This window comes from Hyla sarda, chromosome 1 (assembly GCF_029499605.1).
Source record: "Hyla sarda isolate aHylSar1 chromosome 1, aHylSar1.hap1, whole genome shotgun sequence".
Taxonomy (NCBI): Eukaryota; Metazoa; Chordata; class Amphibia; order Anura; family Hylidae; genus Hyla; species Hyla sarda.
In genome coordinates this window covers 286,010,175-286,027,265 of record NC_079189.1, presented here as the reverse complement: position 1 = coordinate 286,027,265, position 17,091 = coordinate 286,010,175, and the positions used below count along the sequence as shown (strand labels likewise).

At 41.6% G+C, this 17,091-nt stretch overlaps 1 protein-coding gene across 1 annotated transcript in view; it reads left to right on the top strand.

The window, feature by feature from the left end:
* The first annotated feature begins 1,040 nt into the window (after positions 1–1,040).
* The window catches only part of ISYNA1 (inositol-3-phosphate synthase 1), a 31,097-nt gene continuing 15,046 nt past the window's right edge, over positions 1,041–17,091 (top strand). Inside the window, exons 1-6 of the mRNA XM_056574381.1 lie at positions 1,041–1,182; positions 5,559–5,681; positions 7,639–7,800; positions 8,135–8,264; positions 8,619–8,812; positions 14,072–14,221. Of these exons, the coding sequence (XP_056430356.1) occupies positions 5,568–5,681; positions 7,639–7,800; positions 8,135–8,264; positions 8,619–8,812; positions 14,072–14,221 (750 nt within the window). The 5' untranslated portion in view covers positions 1,041–1,182; positions 5,559–5,567. The remainder of the gene's footprint in view (positions 1,183–5,558; positions 5,682–7,638; positions 7,801–8,134; positions 8,265–8,618; positions 8,813–14,071; positions 14,222–17,091) is intronic.

The window sequence follows — 17,091 nt, the reverse complement described above, 5'->3', positions numbered from 1 at the left end:
TTTAAGGTCTCTGAAGTCACTGTCACCTCTGTGGGCCTGGCTACACTGTATAGACTGTTACACCTGTCACTCAGTAAAGCTACCGTTGTCCGTAACTTGGCGTCTGAGTCATTATTGCCCCCCATGCCTAGCCCAGGATCCAGCGGGGTACCTTTGGGTGGTATTAAATGGGCACTGTCACCAACTTCATTTTTTGATATGTTGTAGTACTTATGTACTACAACATATCTCTAATATACTTTTATTATAAAAAATTTTCATTAAAAAGGTTTAATTTACATTTAAAAACGGGCCACTGAAAAAGGACGGATTTTGGAGTGGCAATCAGTCCTTTTTCAGTTAGGCTGCACTCGCTCCCTGCCTGTCAATCAGACAGGCGGGAGCGAGAGCATTGGCTCCCCGGCCACTGGCTGGGAGGCCACTCCTCCCGCACATTGCCGCTGCCGCCTCGATGCCGCCGCTGTCCCTGCACGCCCGCTGCCGAACTCTGCAGTAACTGCAAGCGTAATGGGGGAGTGGGATATGCAGGGCGGGGGGGGGGGGGGTAGGAGGAGGGAACGGGCTAGTGCCGTAGGGGGGGGGGGGGGGGTACGGGCTAGCAAAAAAAAAATATAGGATGGTGGGAGCTACCCTTTAAAGATAAACCACACCGTGGAGTCATTTCTATGACACCTCACACAGCAGTAGGGCCATGTTTTCCTAACCTTGTGACAGAATAGACACTAGTGAAGAGTTTTCTCCCTTGGTCCTCAATAGGTATAGGAGCATGCTTCCTGTGCATAGCTGGGGAGTAGTGTTTATAGGGACAGGAAATACAAGGACCCTGCCATTCTTACAACATGGGCCATGCAGGGGCTCTGTACACGTTCCTGTGTCTCCCTGTTAATATTCCACCACTAAGATACATTGTGGCTTGAGAAGTGACTGTGAGCGTGGAAGCTTCCAGAAGTCGTGCCCTCCATGTGTCTCTTTCTCACACTTCAGTGACAGAGTTACAGCTGAGGTGTCCCCCTCCTCCGGGCTTGTATAACAGGAGGGCGGGGTGGTAGGGGGCGTGGCCAGGGAGTGGAGAGATATGACTAGAGGGAGGAGGAGGAAGCCGAGTAATATCAGGCTGGGAGCTGCAGACGTGTGTTATAGGAAGCTCCAGCTCTGCTATAGTCGCAGCTCGTAGGAACACTGGTGAGTATGCCTCTACGCTTTAGCTCCGGGTACAGAGATGGCAGGGCACAGCTTCCCTGTACTGGCATGGAGAGCACACTGCTTAGTTCTCTATTCTTACTGTAGATATGAATGTGTTTCTTGTAATGTTGTTACTAGCTATGTACTTGTTCAGCCTGGTACCCACTGGTGCCACCTGTTCTGCTGCCCACATCTCTCCTGGTGGTGTATGTTCACATGAACAGGATCCTGCGCAGATTTGATGCACGCAGATTAGAAGCTGTGCCCACTCATTCAGTTTACATTGAAATCTGCTGCGCATCAAAGCAGCGTATGTGTGAACGTATCCTTAGTACTTAACCCTGAATCCTCTTCTTTTTTTTGCCCCATGAGGGTATCTATTTTATTATTTAATTTTTTTATACTGACTCATTGTTATTTGGGTCACTGGATGAAATGCTTACTGATCGGGTGGGTGGAGGGGGTACTTGCACCTTCACCTTGCCACTCTCATTCAGGTGAGGTATATTTTTTCTCGTGTTCACCTGTACCATCACTTGCCCCTCCATGCCTCTGATGCCAGTATTGGCAGTATTAGGGCGAGTGGGTGTAGTAAGAACATTTGTCATCCATCTGATTCATGCAAATGAATGAAAAGTCTACTGTGCGGCCTATGGAAATTCTTCTACCTTCACCAGTACATGAAAGGGGAGACTCTCCGACATTGGGAAACAACCCAGAATGGCCCATAAGATTTATGGCCCTTGTCTATAGGGGGACATAAGTTAAAGGAGAACTCCAGAACATAAAAATTTTCCCCAATAGTGTCGGCAGTAAAAAAATAAAGATGTACATACATTCCTCTGCGCCTCCGGTAAGCGGCTCCGGTCTCCAACGCGATCCACTTCCTGGTTGCAGGTGGTCGGATGAGTCATACTGCGCTCAGCCAATCACCAACCGCAGCGCAGTCTGACTCGGCCGGCGATAGGCTGAGCTGCAGTGTGACGTTTTTGGCCCCGGCCGCAGGTGCCGGAGTAGTGAAGAATTTTGTGTCCTGAAGCGTTTTCACACTGCCGCTCAGCCTATTGCCGGCCGAGTCAGACTTCGCTGCGGCTGGTGATTGGCTGAGCGCAGTACGATTCATCCGGCAACCAGGAAGTGGATTGCGGCAGATGCCGAAGCCGGTTACAGGAGGCCCCGGGGGAGCGGAGGAAGGTATGTACATCTTTATTTTTTTACTGACTGCACTTTGGGCGACAATTTTTATATTCCGGAGTTCTCCTTTAACTTAGTTCACACCATGATTTTGCTATACAATTTTTACACAGAAAATCGTGGCCTACCACAGTTTTTGGTCCAGGTGAAAAACTATTAAACTGTATACGTTTTTTTTTTTTTAACATGGGAGTCAATGGGAACCGTACAGAACCGTATGTGCGTACGGTTCCATCCGGTTTCCACCATACAGTGTTTGACTTTGCAAAGTTTTTTTCTTGGAATTTCAATCAAACAAATGAAACTTTATTCATCATGGAGTGAAAAGTTCAAAATGTATACGTTTTTTTTTCTTAAAAAGCAGATTCAACCCGACATCATTTTTCAAACCGTATACGGTTTTCAATCGTGTACAGATAAAACTTTGTGCACATGTTTTAATACAGTTTAGTCAGGTTTTGAGAAATCAGTTTTTTTTTAAATCAAAAACCTGATACAGGAACTGTATTGCAAAAATGTGGTGTGAACCCACCCTTAAACAGTATATTTCAGTGTTTACTAGGGATCGACTGATTATCGGTATGGCCGATATTATCGGCCGATAATCACGATTTTGGGCATTATCGGTATCGGCAATTACCTTGCCGATAATGCCCCGCCCCCAGCACCGCCCCCACCGCATCGGTCGATCCCTATAAGAGTAGTGAGAATGTGGAACTCTCTCCCAGATGAAGTAGTCCTGGTAAACTCAGTAAAAGAGTTCAAAAGAGGCCTGGATGTGTTTCTGGAGAGTAATAACATTATAGGTTATACTAGATTTATAGGGACAGAACATTGATCCAGCGATTTATTCTGATTGTCATATTGCAATCAGGAAGGCATCAGCCCCATAAGGTTTTTTGTCTTCTTCTAAATCAGTGGTTTTCAACCTGCGAACCTCCAGATGTTGCAAAACTACAACTCCCAGCATGCCCGGACAGCCGTTGGCTGTCCGAGCATGCTGGGAGTTGTAGTTTTGCAACATCTGGAGGTCCGCAGGTTGAAGACCACTGCTCTAGATCAACACCGGATGGACATAGTAGGGATATAGATGGAACTTGATGGACATCCTACCTTTTTAATATTTTTTTAAATCTTTCAAATAATGTTGCTATATGTTCCTAGTCTAATCTGCAGACATCATTTTATACAGCAATAGGAGCTGATCAGATTGATATATAGCTTTGTGGGAAAAGTTACAGGTTTGTCATTTATTCATTTATTCTCAGCGAAGTAGTCATGTGGGCGGTCCCACATAGCATCTGTGCACAGGACCACCCACAGGACTATTTGCCCAGAATGAGCAGAGATAACCATGAATAAATGACAAGTTATCCTGGAACTTTTCTCACAAAAACTATATATCAATCAGGGGTGTGGAAATGAAATTTAAAAAAACTACTTGTCCACGGGACTAAAACAGAGCAAAATCTACTTGTCCCTCATGACGATCCACTTGTCCCGGCCAATTTTTGCTTTCACACTCTTGTTTTTTCCTCCTCGCCCTATAATAGCCATAACTACCTACTATAATGATACCTTTTAATTTTTCATTGACATTCTCCAAAAAAAAAAATAAATAAATAAAAAAAAATTATATATATATATATATATATATATATATATATATATAATTTTTTGGGTGAAATTGAAATAAGATAATTTAGCAAATTTGGTGGCTTTCTTTTCTAGGCCATTTACCTTGTGGTTGAGATAACCTGTTGTTTTAACCTCCCCGGCGGTATGATTCTGTCTGGAAATTTTGTACCGAAAGTGGTACAATTTTTTGCATTGAATTTCACATTCCCCCCCCTTTGTGACATTCTCCCCCCCCCCCCCCCCCCCCCGTCGTCACATTCTCCCCCCCCCCCCCCCCCCCTCTTGTCACCTTGTCCTGCAGCAGTATACACTGGGTTTGCCGGGCAGATTTCAAACCTAGTGTGTTTGCTGCAGAACAAGCCCTTTCCCCTTCAGCCAATCACAGGCTTTACAGCCTGTGATTGGCTGAAAAGTGAAAGGTCCTGTAAGATGAATAGTGAAGAGAGCAGGGACCAGAGCGCACAGAGGGGAACGACATCTGCAGGGGCGGGATTAGGTGAGCAGAAGTTTTTTTTTTTTTTTACTACTTTTTCCTTTTACACTTAGCTCAGTGTTTTTCTAACAGGGTGCATCCAGCTGTTGTGAAACTACTACTCCCAGCATGCCCAGACAGCATGGCTGTTCGGGCATGCTGAGAGTTGTAGTTTTGCAACATCTGGAGGCCCCCTGGTAGGGAAACACTTACTTTTATTATTTTTCTTTACCTGCTCTGGCCGGCCCCCGCAACGGGAACCAACCCTAGCAGATAATCGCATGTTTTCCCAGGGGCCGCATCGCTATATCGCATTGCTTTTGTGATATATCGTGCAGCCCGGTCTGCAACTCTGCAATTCTACCCCTAGCGTGACTTGGGGTTACTGATCCTGGCAGGGAAAATTAACCCCGAGTCACGCTCGGGATAACGGCTCAGGAGGTTAATACTTTAGGTCACCTGATTATACCAGATTTGTATAGTTTCCATCATGTTTTACTAATTAAAAAAAAAAATCTGAACTTTAAGAAAAAAAAATGAATTGCCATTTTCTGACCCCTGTAGGTTTTTTTTATTAATTTTTTTATTTTTTTATTTTTTTCACATACCAGGCTGTATGAGGGCTCATTTTTTGTTCCACCCCACTATCCCACGAGGGAGCATTCACATGTCCCTTTAGACGCCGCTGTCAAAGCGGCGATCTAAAGGGTTAATAGCCAGCCTTGGCAATTGCCGCATGCTGGCTATTAGCGGTGGCCCCTGGCTACTGAGAACAGCCGGGGGCTGCAGAGTACGGATCGGGCAGGAGACCGCTCCATACAGATTGCTGAGCGCTGCCATGCTTGTCAGGTCTGCCCTGTTTTGTGTGTTTGGACCTAAAAGACTGTAAAATGTTGAGTCATAATACTGTGTGAACCCAGCCTAAAGGTTTACCTCGTGTTACAGTACTAATCCCAGGATTGTCTGTGCAGAGGCATTTACTGTACATGACAAAGCAGACCTCTGTGTATGATGTTTTTTTTGTTTAGTTTTTTTCAATAAGGGCTGATATTAATATTCCTCTTCTTTATAGGTTATAAAAATGGCAGAGAAATTCAAGATTGAAAGTCCCAATGTGCGGTATTTTAAGGATCTTATAGAAGCAGATTACAACTATGCTACTACCCTAGTTTATGAAGAATGTGGTGTTACCAAGGTAATTACTGCAATGTCATGCTTGTAAATAAACTGGTGCCAGAACGTTAAACAGATTTGTAAATTACTTCTATTTAAAAATCTTAACCATTCCAGTACTTGTCAGCTGTTGTATGTTCCAGAGGAAGTTCTTTTCTGTCTGACCACAGTGCTCTCTGCTGACACCTCTGTCTGTCTCAGGAACTGTCCAGAGCAGGAGAGGTTTGCTATGAGGATTTGCTCCTGCTCTTGACATTTCATGAGACAGACAGACAGGTGTCAGCAGACAGCACTGTGATCAGACAGAAAATACATTCAAAAGGATAAGAACTTCCTCTGTAGTATACTGCAGCTGATAAGTACTGGAAGGATTAAGATTTTTTTAATAGAAGTAATTTACAAATCTGTTTAACTTTCTGGCACCAGATGATTTTATAAAAATCCTATTTCACCGGAATAGGAGATTGGTACATACTATTAGACGTGTTGTATGTCACAGATATGTAATTGAGCTTATAATGGTAAAGCTGGGTTAAGATGTAGTATTTTGATCAGTATATTTAGCAAAACCAGTAGAAAGACAGACAGAGAAAAACTTTGGACCTTTATTTTGGCTACAAATACTGACCAAAATACTACATATGAACCCAACCACGCATATGAATAAGAGTTGCTTTAGGCTGCCCTCACAGCCTAAAGTACAAGTCCTTCCTTTATATTTCCCATCCCTTTTGAATCCACTCTTTTTTTGTAGTTTTCCTCTAAAAAAAAAAGAACCGGAATATCTGCCCACGGACATTCTGTGTGCGGCAGGCGCTGACTCAATCACTCCCTATAAACAACATTGCATGTCCAAGCAGATTCCACAAAAAAAAATATTTACATGATTATTCTTTCAGTGGCATTCGGACAGTTTGCCATATGAATGACCCGTGAGGCTGGGTTTCCACACAGGTTTTTTTTCTGGTGTTTTTTATTTTTTGAAAAACTGTCACTGCAGTTTTTGAGCCAAAGCCTGAAGTGTATTCAAAAGGAATAGGAAATCTAAATGAAATACTTATACTTCTTCTTCCTACTGGATCCATTTCTGGCTTTGTTCAGTGTCGGTGGGCATACTCAAGTGTGTGTGTGTGTGTGTTTTGAACAGTATTCCAATGTATACTGACAGCTTACCCCAAAGACTTGATGTACATGAGGCCTAATATGTACCTTAGGAGTCATATTTCTGGGGGCTTTGCTTACAGGAAAGACGTTGCTGAGAAGCAGTAAGAAATGTAATCCAATTGTGACTAGAACTGACCCTTATGCCAGGGTGAATAAAGTGGTAATATTATATAATTTGTAGTTAGGCTGACATGAGTGCAGCATTCTGACATATACCCAGTCTATGCCATCTTGAAGGGTGTAACCTTTATTTGCCACAGCTTTATAGGTGACATGGGAATTTTATTTTTATTTTTTTTACACATCAGCATTGTAGTTAAAAGGTTTTACCATAATTGAAACTTACGACCTATTCACAATATTGGTTGCGATGGGCAACTGCTCCACCAATCCTGTGCACAAGGTTTGATAAATCTACCCCATAAACCCTTATTTGTCTCCACAGGCTTCATATATCTCATTTAGCATTCTGCATTCCACTTGTTCTTAAATACATTTGTACCACAGTTCAGAGTTTGGTTTTTATGTGTAAACTAAAATGTACTTCTTTGCCATCTTAGTCTGCATTCAGAGTATGTTCACACAGCGTAAAATACTCTGGCAGCATTTTTGTCAATTAAAGATGAAATTGTGCATGTAAAATTAAATATGCCAGCGAATGTCGCGCTCTTTGAACATCTCTTGTACAACAGGAGCAAATTAATCTTTTTCCACTTGGCCAGAGCACCTTTTCTAGTGACAGATACTCCATGTTTCTACTGCGTACTGCTTGTTGTATTTGTTCACAATATAAACATATGACGTCTTGTCCACAGGTCAAACCATGTTCCACTAAGTTTACTTTCAGGACTGAAAGAAAAGTCCCCAAACTTGGAGTCATGTTGGTTGGTTGGGGTGGAAACAATGGAACCACAGTTACCGCCGCAGTATTAGCCAATCAATTAGGACTATCTTGGATGACCAAGACAGGAAAGAAGGTATTACATGTATTACTGCCTAAATCTGCATTGCTCCTTGTACAATAATTTCACCTTACATACATTTTATGTATATGATTAATAATGGGCTACAAATAATAGTTTTGGGAAATAAGAGATACATGATTATAATACACTTACAAAACCACTTCACTGCTAAAATGTAACATAAAAAATTCCAGCTCTGCTCTGCTGTATCTCGCTTCCTATTGGTGATAAGATTATGAAATGCTTAAAGTTTATGACTTTCTAAGCTGATTTATTGAGTGCATAGAAGTCTGGTGAATGTTTGTCTAGATGAATACATTTAACCTTTTGTAAATTCTCTCTTTAGGTTGCAAACTATTATGGTTCCTTGTTCCAGTCCTCCACTGTCTGTCTGGGTTCTGGGCCTGATGGAGACGTATATATCCCTTTTCGTGACCTTCTCCCCATGGTACATCCTAATGACATTATCTTTGATGGTAAGTTAAGGTTTATTTGCTTTATGTGTAAGAAAAAAAAGTGTCTAGTCAACAAGCTGGGGGCTTTGTTCTTTACATAACTGCAATAGACATAAATGGAGGTAGCCGCACACAAAGCTGGAGGCAACTTCCTCATTTGGCGGTACAAAGGCCAGGAGACTATTCTCTCAAGAAGTCCAAGAGTTGGCACCTTTTATGGTGTATTGTGTTGATATTGCATTCATGTTAATGGCTATAGTGAGTATCTACTAAGCTCTGCAGTTCAGTCAAATGTTGATCTTTAAGTTAACAGAGTGGCTTTTAGGTAATAAAAATGTTAATTGGGATTGTATTTAACTAGAATATTGTGTTTAGGTTGGGACATTTCATCTTTAAATCTGGCTGATGCCATGAGGAGAGCAGAGGTTCTAGACTGGCAACTCCAGGAACATCTGAGACCTTACATGGAAAAAATGCAGCCAAGACCTTCAATTTACATTCCTGATTTCATTGCCGCCAATCAAGGAGACAGGGCTGATCATGTTATTCATGGCACCAAAGCTGAACAGGTACATATCGTCTATTTCCAAAAGGACAACTAGTATGGGAAATTATAACCTGCAATTGTAACAATTAGTATCATATAACATCTTTGATAGGAAAAAAAAATAGCACTATTTTAACCCCTTAAGGACGCAGGACGTAGTCAAACGGCCCATTTTCTGAGTCTTAAGGACCCCCCCCTAACCCCCCCCGGCCCCTAGCTGGAGGGGAGCCGGTGCCCGATGCCTGCTGAAATCGTTCAGCAGTCACTCCCGCAACCCTTCCGGAGGATGTGGACCCCGGCAGCTGGGGACCCCAATCCCCAGCGTCAATGTTGGGATCAGGGCCCCAGGAGCGGCGGCGAGGGATTGACCTGCAGTGGCGGTGTGGATCAGCAGTTGGAGATGAGCGACAGCCTCCTGCTGTTGCTTAGCAACAGCTCCCAGCATGCAAAAAGGGCATGCTGGGAGCTGTAGTTATGCAACAACAGGAGGCAGACCACCACAACTCCCAGCATTCCCTTATGGGCATGCTGGGACTTATAGTTTTGCAACAGCTGGAGGCAAGTGTACCTTCAGCTGTTGTATAACTGTAACTCTCAGCTTGCACAAACAGCTAAAGTGCATGCTGGGAGTTGTAGTGGTGCATCAGCTAGTTGCATAACTACAACTCCCAGCATGCCCGTTGGCTGTCGGTGACTGCTGAGAGTTGTAGTTTTGCAACAGCTGAAGGCACACTGGTTGTGAAACTCAGATTTTTTTTTTACCTAACTCAGTGTTTCACGACCGGTGTGCCTCCTACTGTTGCAAACTACATCTCCCAGCATGCGCCGTACATGCTGGAAGTTGTAGTTTTGCGACAGCTGGAGGCACACTGGTTGTGAAACAGTTAGGTCACAAACTCAGTGATACATAACCAGTGTGCCTACAGCTGTTGCAAAACTAAAACTCTCAGCATGTACAGTCTGTCAGCGCATGCTGGGAGTTGTAGTTTTGCAACAGCTGGATGACCCCGCCCCCCCCCCCCCCCCCACACACACACAAATGTGAACGTACAGGGTACACTCACATGGGCGGAGGTGTACAGTAAGCATCCGGCTGCAAGTTTGAGCTGCGGCAAATTTTCTGCTGCAGCTCAAACTGCCAGCGAGAAACTACTGTGAACCCCCGCCCGTGTGACTGTACTCTAAAAACACTACACTACACTAACACAAAATGAAATAAAAAGTAAAAAACACTACATATACACATTCCCCTCCCCAATAAAAATGAAAAACATCTGGTACGCCACTGTTTCCAAAACGGAGCCTCCAGCTGTTGCAAAACAACTACTCCCAGTATTACCAGACAGCCACTGACTGTCCAGGCATGCTGGGAGTTTCACAACAGCTGGAGGCACCCTGTTTGGGAATCACTGGTGTAGAATACCCCTATGTCCACCCCTATGCAAGTCCCTAATTTAGGCATCAAATGCACATGGCGCTCTCACTTTGGAGCCCTGTCTTATTTCAAGGCAACAATTTAGGGTCACATATGGGGTATCTCCGTACTCGGGAGAAATTGTGTTACAAATTTTGGGGGGTATTTTCTGCTTTTACCCTTTTTAAAAATGTAAGATTTTTGGGAAAACAAGCATTTTCGGGAAAAAATAAATAAATACATTTTTTTTACATATGCAAAAGTCGTGAAACACCTGTGGGGTATTAAGGTTCACTTTACCCCTTGTTACCGAGGGGTCTAGTTTCCAAAATAGTATGCCATGTGGTTTTTTTTTTTGCTGTTCTGGCACCATAGGGGCTTCCTAAATGCGGCATGCCCCCAGAGCAAAATTTGCTTTCAAAAAGCCAAATGTGACTCCTTCTCTTCTGAGACCTGTAGTGCGCCAGCAGAGCACTTTTCACCCCCATATGGGGTGTTTTCTGAATCGGGAGAAACTGGGCTTCAAATTTTGGGGGGTATTTTCTGCTATTACCCTTCTTAAAAATTTAAAACTTTTGGGAAACCAAGCATTTTAGCATTTTTTTTTTTTACATATGCAAAAGTCATGAATCACCTGTGGGGTATTAAGGTTCACATTACCCCTTGTTACGTTCCCCGAGGGGTCTAGTTTCCAAAATGGTATGCCATGTGTGTTTTTTTTTTTTTTTTTTGTTTTTGTTTTTTTTGCTGTTCTGGCACCATAGGGGCTTCCTAAAGGTGACATGCCCCCCAAAAACCATTTGTCGCTCCTTCCCTTCTGAGCCCTCTACTGCGCCCGCCGAACACTTTACATAGACATATGAGTTATTTCCTTACTTGAGTAAAATTGGGTTTCAAATACAAGTAAAAATGTTCTCCTTTTTACCCCTTGCAAAAATTAAAAAATTGGGTCTACAAGAACATGCGAGTGTAAAAAAAAATGAAGATTGTGAATTTTCTCCTTCACTTTGCTGCTATTCCTGTGAAACACCTAAAGGGTTAAAATGCTGACTGAATGTCATTTTGAATAATTTGGGGGGTGCAGTTTTTATAATGGGGTCATTTATGGGGTATTTCTAATATGAAGACCCTTCAAATCCACTTCAAACCTGAACTGGTCCCTGAATAATAGTGACTTAGAAAATTTTGTGAAAAATGCTGCTGAACTTTGAAGCCCTCTGATGTCTTCCAAAAGTAAAAACTCATAAATTTTATTATGCAAACATAAAGTAGACATATTGTATATGTGAACAAAAAAAAAAAATTATTTGGAATATCCATTTTCCTTACAAGCAGAGAGCTTGAAAGTTAGAAAAATGCAACATTTTCAATTTTTTCCTTAAATTTTGGGATTTTTCACATGGAAAGGATGCAAGTTACCACAAAAATTTACCACCATGTTAAAGTAGAATATGTCACGAAAAAAAAATCTCTGAATCAGAATGATAACTAAAAGCATTCCAGAGTTATTAATGTTTAAAATGACAGTGGTCAGAATTGCAAAAAAATGGCCGAGTCCTTAAGGGGTTAAGGGGTAGTTCCAGATATAGCTCAATTCTTGTCTATGGGCTGATCCTGGTATTACAGTTCAGCAACATCTATTTTAATGCATGAGCTGCAACATCAAGCACAGCAGATGAATAACAGTGGATCTGTTTCTTTGCAAAATCCAGAGACATTTTGGCCCACCTCACTAACAAGTTTATTTCCCAAAGTAAATTTATTTTGAGTTGAGATTTTTTTTTTTTGTGTTTTTAGTTTTTATTGTATATGGTAGCTTAGGCTCTGTACACACTTTAATCCAAACATCAGTGAGAGGTGCAGTGACAGCCCAGTCCACAACTGTAAATCGTCACCATGAAGTGTGTATATCCAAATATATGCCAATTGTGCTGTTGCCGCACCGCTTACATCTGCATACCACTGTGTGTGGGTGAGATGGGCAAATCCCCGCAGGTAACGTGTAATGGGGATCTACAAAAAGCTACTGCTTGTACTTTTTGCTGTACACAATTATGTTTCCCTTAACTATCCAGTGATTGGGTGATTTTACAGCGAGTAGTGTAGTCTGTGGCGCTGTTCTTAAGACAAAATGCTGAAAACATTATGAGCTCTATTGTTCAGTGGTGTCTTTAGTGATACATTGGTATCCTTCCAGTGCTAATGGTTCATAGCTGTTGTGGCTACATTATAAATGAAGCATATGACTATAGTGTGATCAGGGTCTCATGAAACATTAAAACAAGACTGAACCCTGTTAATCTGAAATAACCATGGGGAATAAACCCACTTTATTATGACCCCCCCCCCCCCCCCTAAAAATAATGTATATATTTTTTAGTACACGGTCTTAATCTCCCTTAAGGGATATATATTTTAACCACTTATAGACCAAGGGCGTACAGGTACGCCCTGGCTCCCTGGTACTTAAGGACCGTCCACTCAGGGCTCCCCGCGGGGGATTTAACAATGAAAGTTCAAACACACCATTCATCGCAGGGTTGTGGAGCTTGCCGCCCGCTCCCCTGCTTAATAACTTCTGTTCGCATTGGGTCGCAGAAGTGAAACCTGGTGGGATCAATCTCTCAGCCCCTGTACTACAACCCCCATCATGAAACAGACTGGGGGTAGTAGTACAAACACTAATGTAGCCTCCCCAGCTGTCTGCAGACTACCACAGCCAGGGAATTACTACTCCCATCATGGAACAAGTCTGTTCCATGATGGGAGTAGTAGTAGTCCTGGCTGTGGGAGTCTGTAGGCAGAGGTGCCATACATGAGGGATGTTATAACGGGTCTTAACGGATTAACATTTTTTCATCCGTTAGCACCCGTTATTTCATCCATTATTATTATAAATCCGTTTTTACACAGAGAACGGACGTTTAATAATGGATGAATGCTCATAGTGTGAAAGCAGCCTAATATGAAGGCCCTTCAAATCCACTTCAAAACTGAACAGGTCCCTGAACAATTCCGATTTTGAAAATTTTGTGAAAAATTTGAAAATTGCTGTTGAACTTTAAAGCCCTCTGATGTCTTCCAAAAGTAAAAACATGTCAACTTTATTATGCAAACATAAAGTAGATATATTGTATATGTGAATCAATATAAAATGTATTTGGAATGTCTATTTTCCTTACAAGCAGAGAGCTTCAAAGTTTGAAAAAATGCAAAATTTTCCCATTTTTCATGAAATTTTTGCATTTTTCACCAAGAAATGATGCAAGTAGTGACAAATTTACCACTGTGTTAAAGTAGAATATGTCATGAAAAAACAATCTCTGAATCAAATTCATCCCAGAGTTATTAATGCTTAAAGTGACCGTGGTCAGATGTGCAAAAAAAAAAATGCTCTGGTCCTTAAGGTGAAAATGGGCTTGGTCCTTAAGGGGTTAAAGTATAGGTCCCTCAGTTAATATCCTGCATACTCATCTCAGTAGTGGCATCTTCGGACAGCCTAAACTAATACCTGAGGGGAATACACACACATAAGGGTAGGCAGATGCCACTACTGTAGTGCTCGAGAGTAGGACAAATATACTGGACATTAACTGAGGGACCTGTACTTTTAATCCCACTTAATTGATATATATCTGTGTACTAATAAAGATAAAACATTTTTTTACAGGGTTCACAATAAAGGGCAGTTTATACACTGTGGTCCTTTGGCGCTAACAGGGTTCAGTATTGTTTTGTGGCTTTACCCCAGTTCCCATCCTTTTGGGCAATTGTTGGAAGTTCATTGAACATCAAACACTTTGTTTTCCATTATCTATCTTTTACATTTATCAGTACTTTTTTTTCTTTTTCTCATCTTATATGTAGGTACAGAAAATCCGTGAAGACATCCAAGATTTCAAGAGAGCTAGTGGAGTAGACAAGGTGATTGTATTATGGACTGCAAACACAGAGAGGTTTTGTGATCTCATCCCTGGGGTTAATGATACTGCTGATAACTTGCTGAAAGCCATTGAGGTGAGTGCTATTGTGAGTTACCAGGTGTAACGATTGTTCAGACTAGACATCGTAGAAGTATTACCTAAAGCTGTCTAATTCTTACTTAACCGGTTGCCGTCTAAGGATGAGCCGGCTCGTCCTGAGCCGGAAAGCAGTGTATGGCGCGGGCTCCCAACTCGAGCCAGTGTCATATCGGCCGGCTCCCAGCTGATTCCTGTAGCTGGGGGCCGCGGTTAATAGCCGACATGCAGCGTTTGCCATGGCCGGCTATTAACCCTTTTAGATCGCCGCTGTCAAAGCGGACAGCGACGTCTAAAGAGAACTCTAACCTTTAGCAGCGTGACCACGGGGGTTGATCCACTTCTGAAGTAGCCGGAGGGCTTACCTCACGTCCTGTGGCTACTGCACTGAGAATGAGATAAAGCCTGGAAGGACCAGGCTTTATCAATCCAGCACAGAGCACACAGATCAATGTTGTTCTATGAAACGACATTGATCTGTATGGGGAATCTACTGATTCTTCCTAAAAGTCCCCTAACGCACATTAACCCCTTTAACCCAATTAATTCCCAAATTCCTTATAAGAAAAATATGTAACCATAATAAAAATAAACATATGTGGTATCGCCACGTGCGTAAATGTTCCGACATTTTCACAAAAACCCAACATATTTACTAAGGTTTCCGTGGGTCCGGAGATGACGTTCTCCGGGCCTGAGCTCTGACGCTGCGATGCGGCAGATGTTGTGGCCGAAAGTGCGCCCAGACCCCCGGCACATGCGCCGGAATGGCGTCCACCGCTGGCAAACGGCGCCAAACACAGATGGGGACAGCATATATAAAGGAAAGTCAGAGGGAAATAGTTTACGTCCCTTGAGAAAGTCAATTAGAGGAAACGTGCGTTTGGATAGGCAGATCCTGGCACTATAGACATGGGAAGGTGATCCTTATAAAACTCTATCATGCACTTTAAAACTGTTTAGCACTGGTCCACAAAGACTCAGTGCACTTTACTCTAGGCATATTATTATAGAGATACCATGATCCTCTCCTAATGTCAGTATGTTTATGGATATGTAGGATTCATTCCCAAGTGTTAACCCTTCAACTACATACACTGTACTGCCATAACTGCCTTCCACATTGTTGGATTTTAATTCCGGTGTGTTATCCTGTTATCAAATTGTAATAAAGTGTATTTAATTTCAGTAGCTATTGCTCCCTAGTTCTTTTCTGTGTTTCATAGAGCAGAGCATGTGTAAAAAGAAAAATGTAGGGAAAGTGGAAAATGTAGGTAAAGCTTAGTAAATACCGTGGAAAATAAATTGTAGGGAATTAAAACCCACAAAGAAACGTACACTCCACTCTTAGTAAATGAGGGTCACTGACGCAGTCTCGAGACCCACCACTGGAAAAAAATACCTTTCTTTCTTATACTACAAATGCACTAGATTTATCACAGTGGCTCAGGCTGTTTGATAATCTGTAGACTTTCTGATCTGAGTTTGTATAGTTTGTTTTTTACTGTTAGTTGGCTTACTATAGGCAGAAGCAGTGCACCAAAATTTTAAGGCTTTTTATTTGGCACATGGCATTTTAAAGGGAAACTGACAGCAGTATTACCCGCACTAAACTAAATAGGATTTTCCTGATAGGCCACAAGCTCTTTTGAGGCCAGATGCATTTTACAGTTTTTTCAACACTGTACATTTGTATTTAGTAAGTGCTTTAGTTTTAATATTTTAAATTAAGCAGTTTTCTCTTCCCAACAAAGTGAAGAGAGCCTGATAATTGTTCCAAACAACAAAAACAAACAAAAAAAACACCTAAACAGTGCACGCCTCACAGATTAGCTTTGTATAATGTTAGTGTTGTGTAGTGTCATATAATCATGAATTCACCATACCTACAAGCAAAAGTACAGAAGGACCAGTTTGATATACTGTATTAAGCATGCTGCACTCAAAAATTTGAGTGGATATTTTTTAGCATGCTTCTACATTAGACTTTAACCCCTTAAGGACATAGGGTTTTTCTGTTTTTGGCATTTTAATTTTTTCCTCATCACCTTCTAAAAATCATAACTCAATTTTAGACATAAAATCCTACTTTGCAGTGACATTAGTCATTTTACCCAAAAAATCCACGGCGAAACGGAAAGGAAATTCATTGTGCGACAAAATTGAAGGAAAAAATTCCATTTTGTAAATTTTGGGGGCTTCCGTTTATACACAGTACATTTTTCGGTAAAAATGACACCTTATCTATCTTCTGTAGGTCCATACGGTTAAAATGATACCCTATTTATATAGGTTTGACTTTGTATTACTTCTGAAAAAAATCATAACTACGTGTAGGAAAATTTATACGTTAAAAATTCTCATCTTCTGACCCCTATAATTTTTTTTTTTAGTTTTCCACGTACGGGCCGGTATCAGGGCTCATTTTTTGCACAGTGTTCTTTTTTTCATGATATAAAAAGTGACCAAAAATATGCTATTTTGGACTTTGGAATTTTTTGGCGCGTACGCCATTTACCGTGTGGTTTAATTAACAATATATTTTTATAATTCGGACATTTCCGTATGCAGCGATACCACATGTTTGTTTTTATTTACAGTTTTTTTTGTTTGTTTTTTTAATTATTTTTTTTTTTTTAATGGGAAAAGGGGGGGGGGTGATTCAAACTTTTATTAGGTAAGGGGTTAAATGACCTTTAACTTTTTTTTTCCCACAGTTATTTTTATTTTTCGCAGTGTTATAGCTCCCATAGGGGGCTATACACTGCACACACTGATCTTTTACACTGATCCCTGCAAAGCCATAGCTTTGCATGGATCAGTATTATAGGCAGTCAATTGCGCAAGGTAAGGGGACCTCCAATCGCG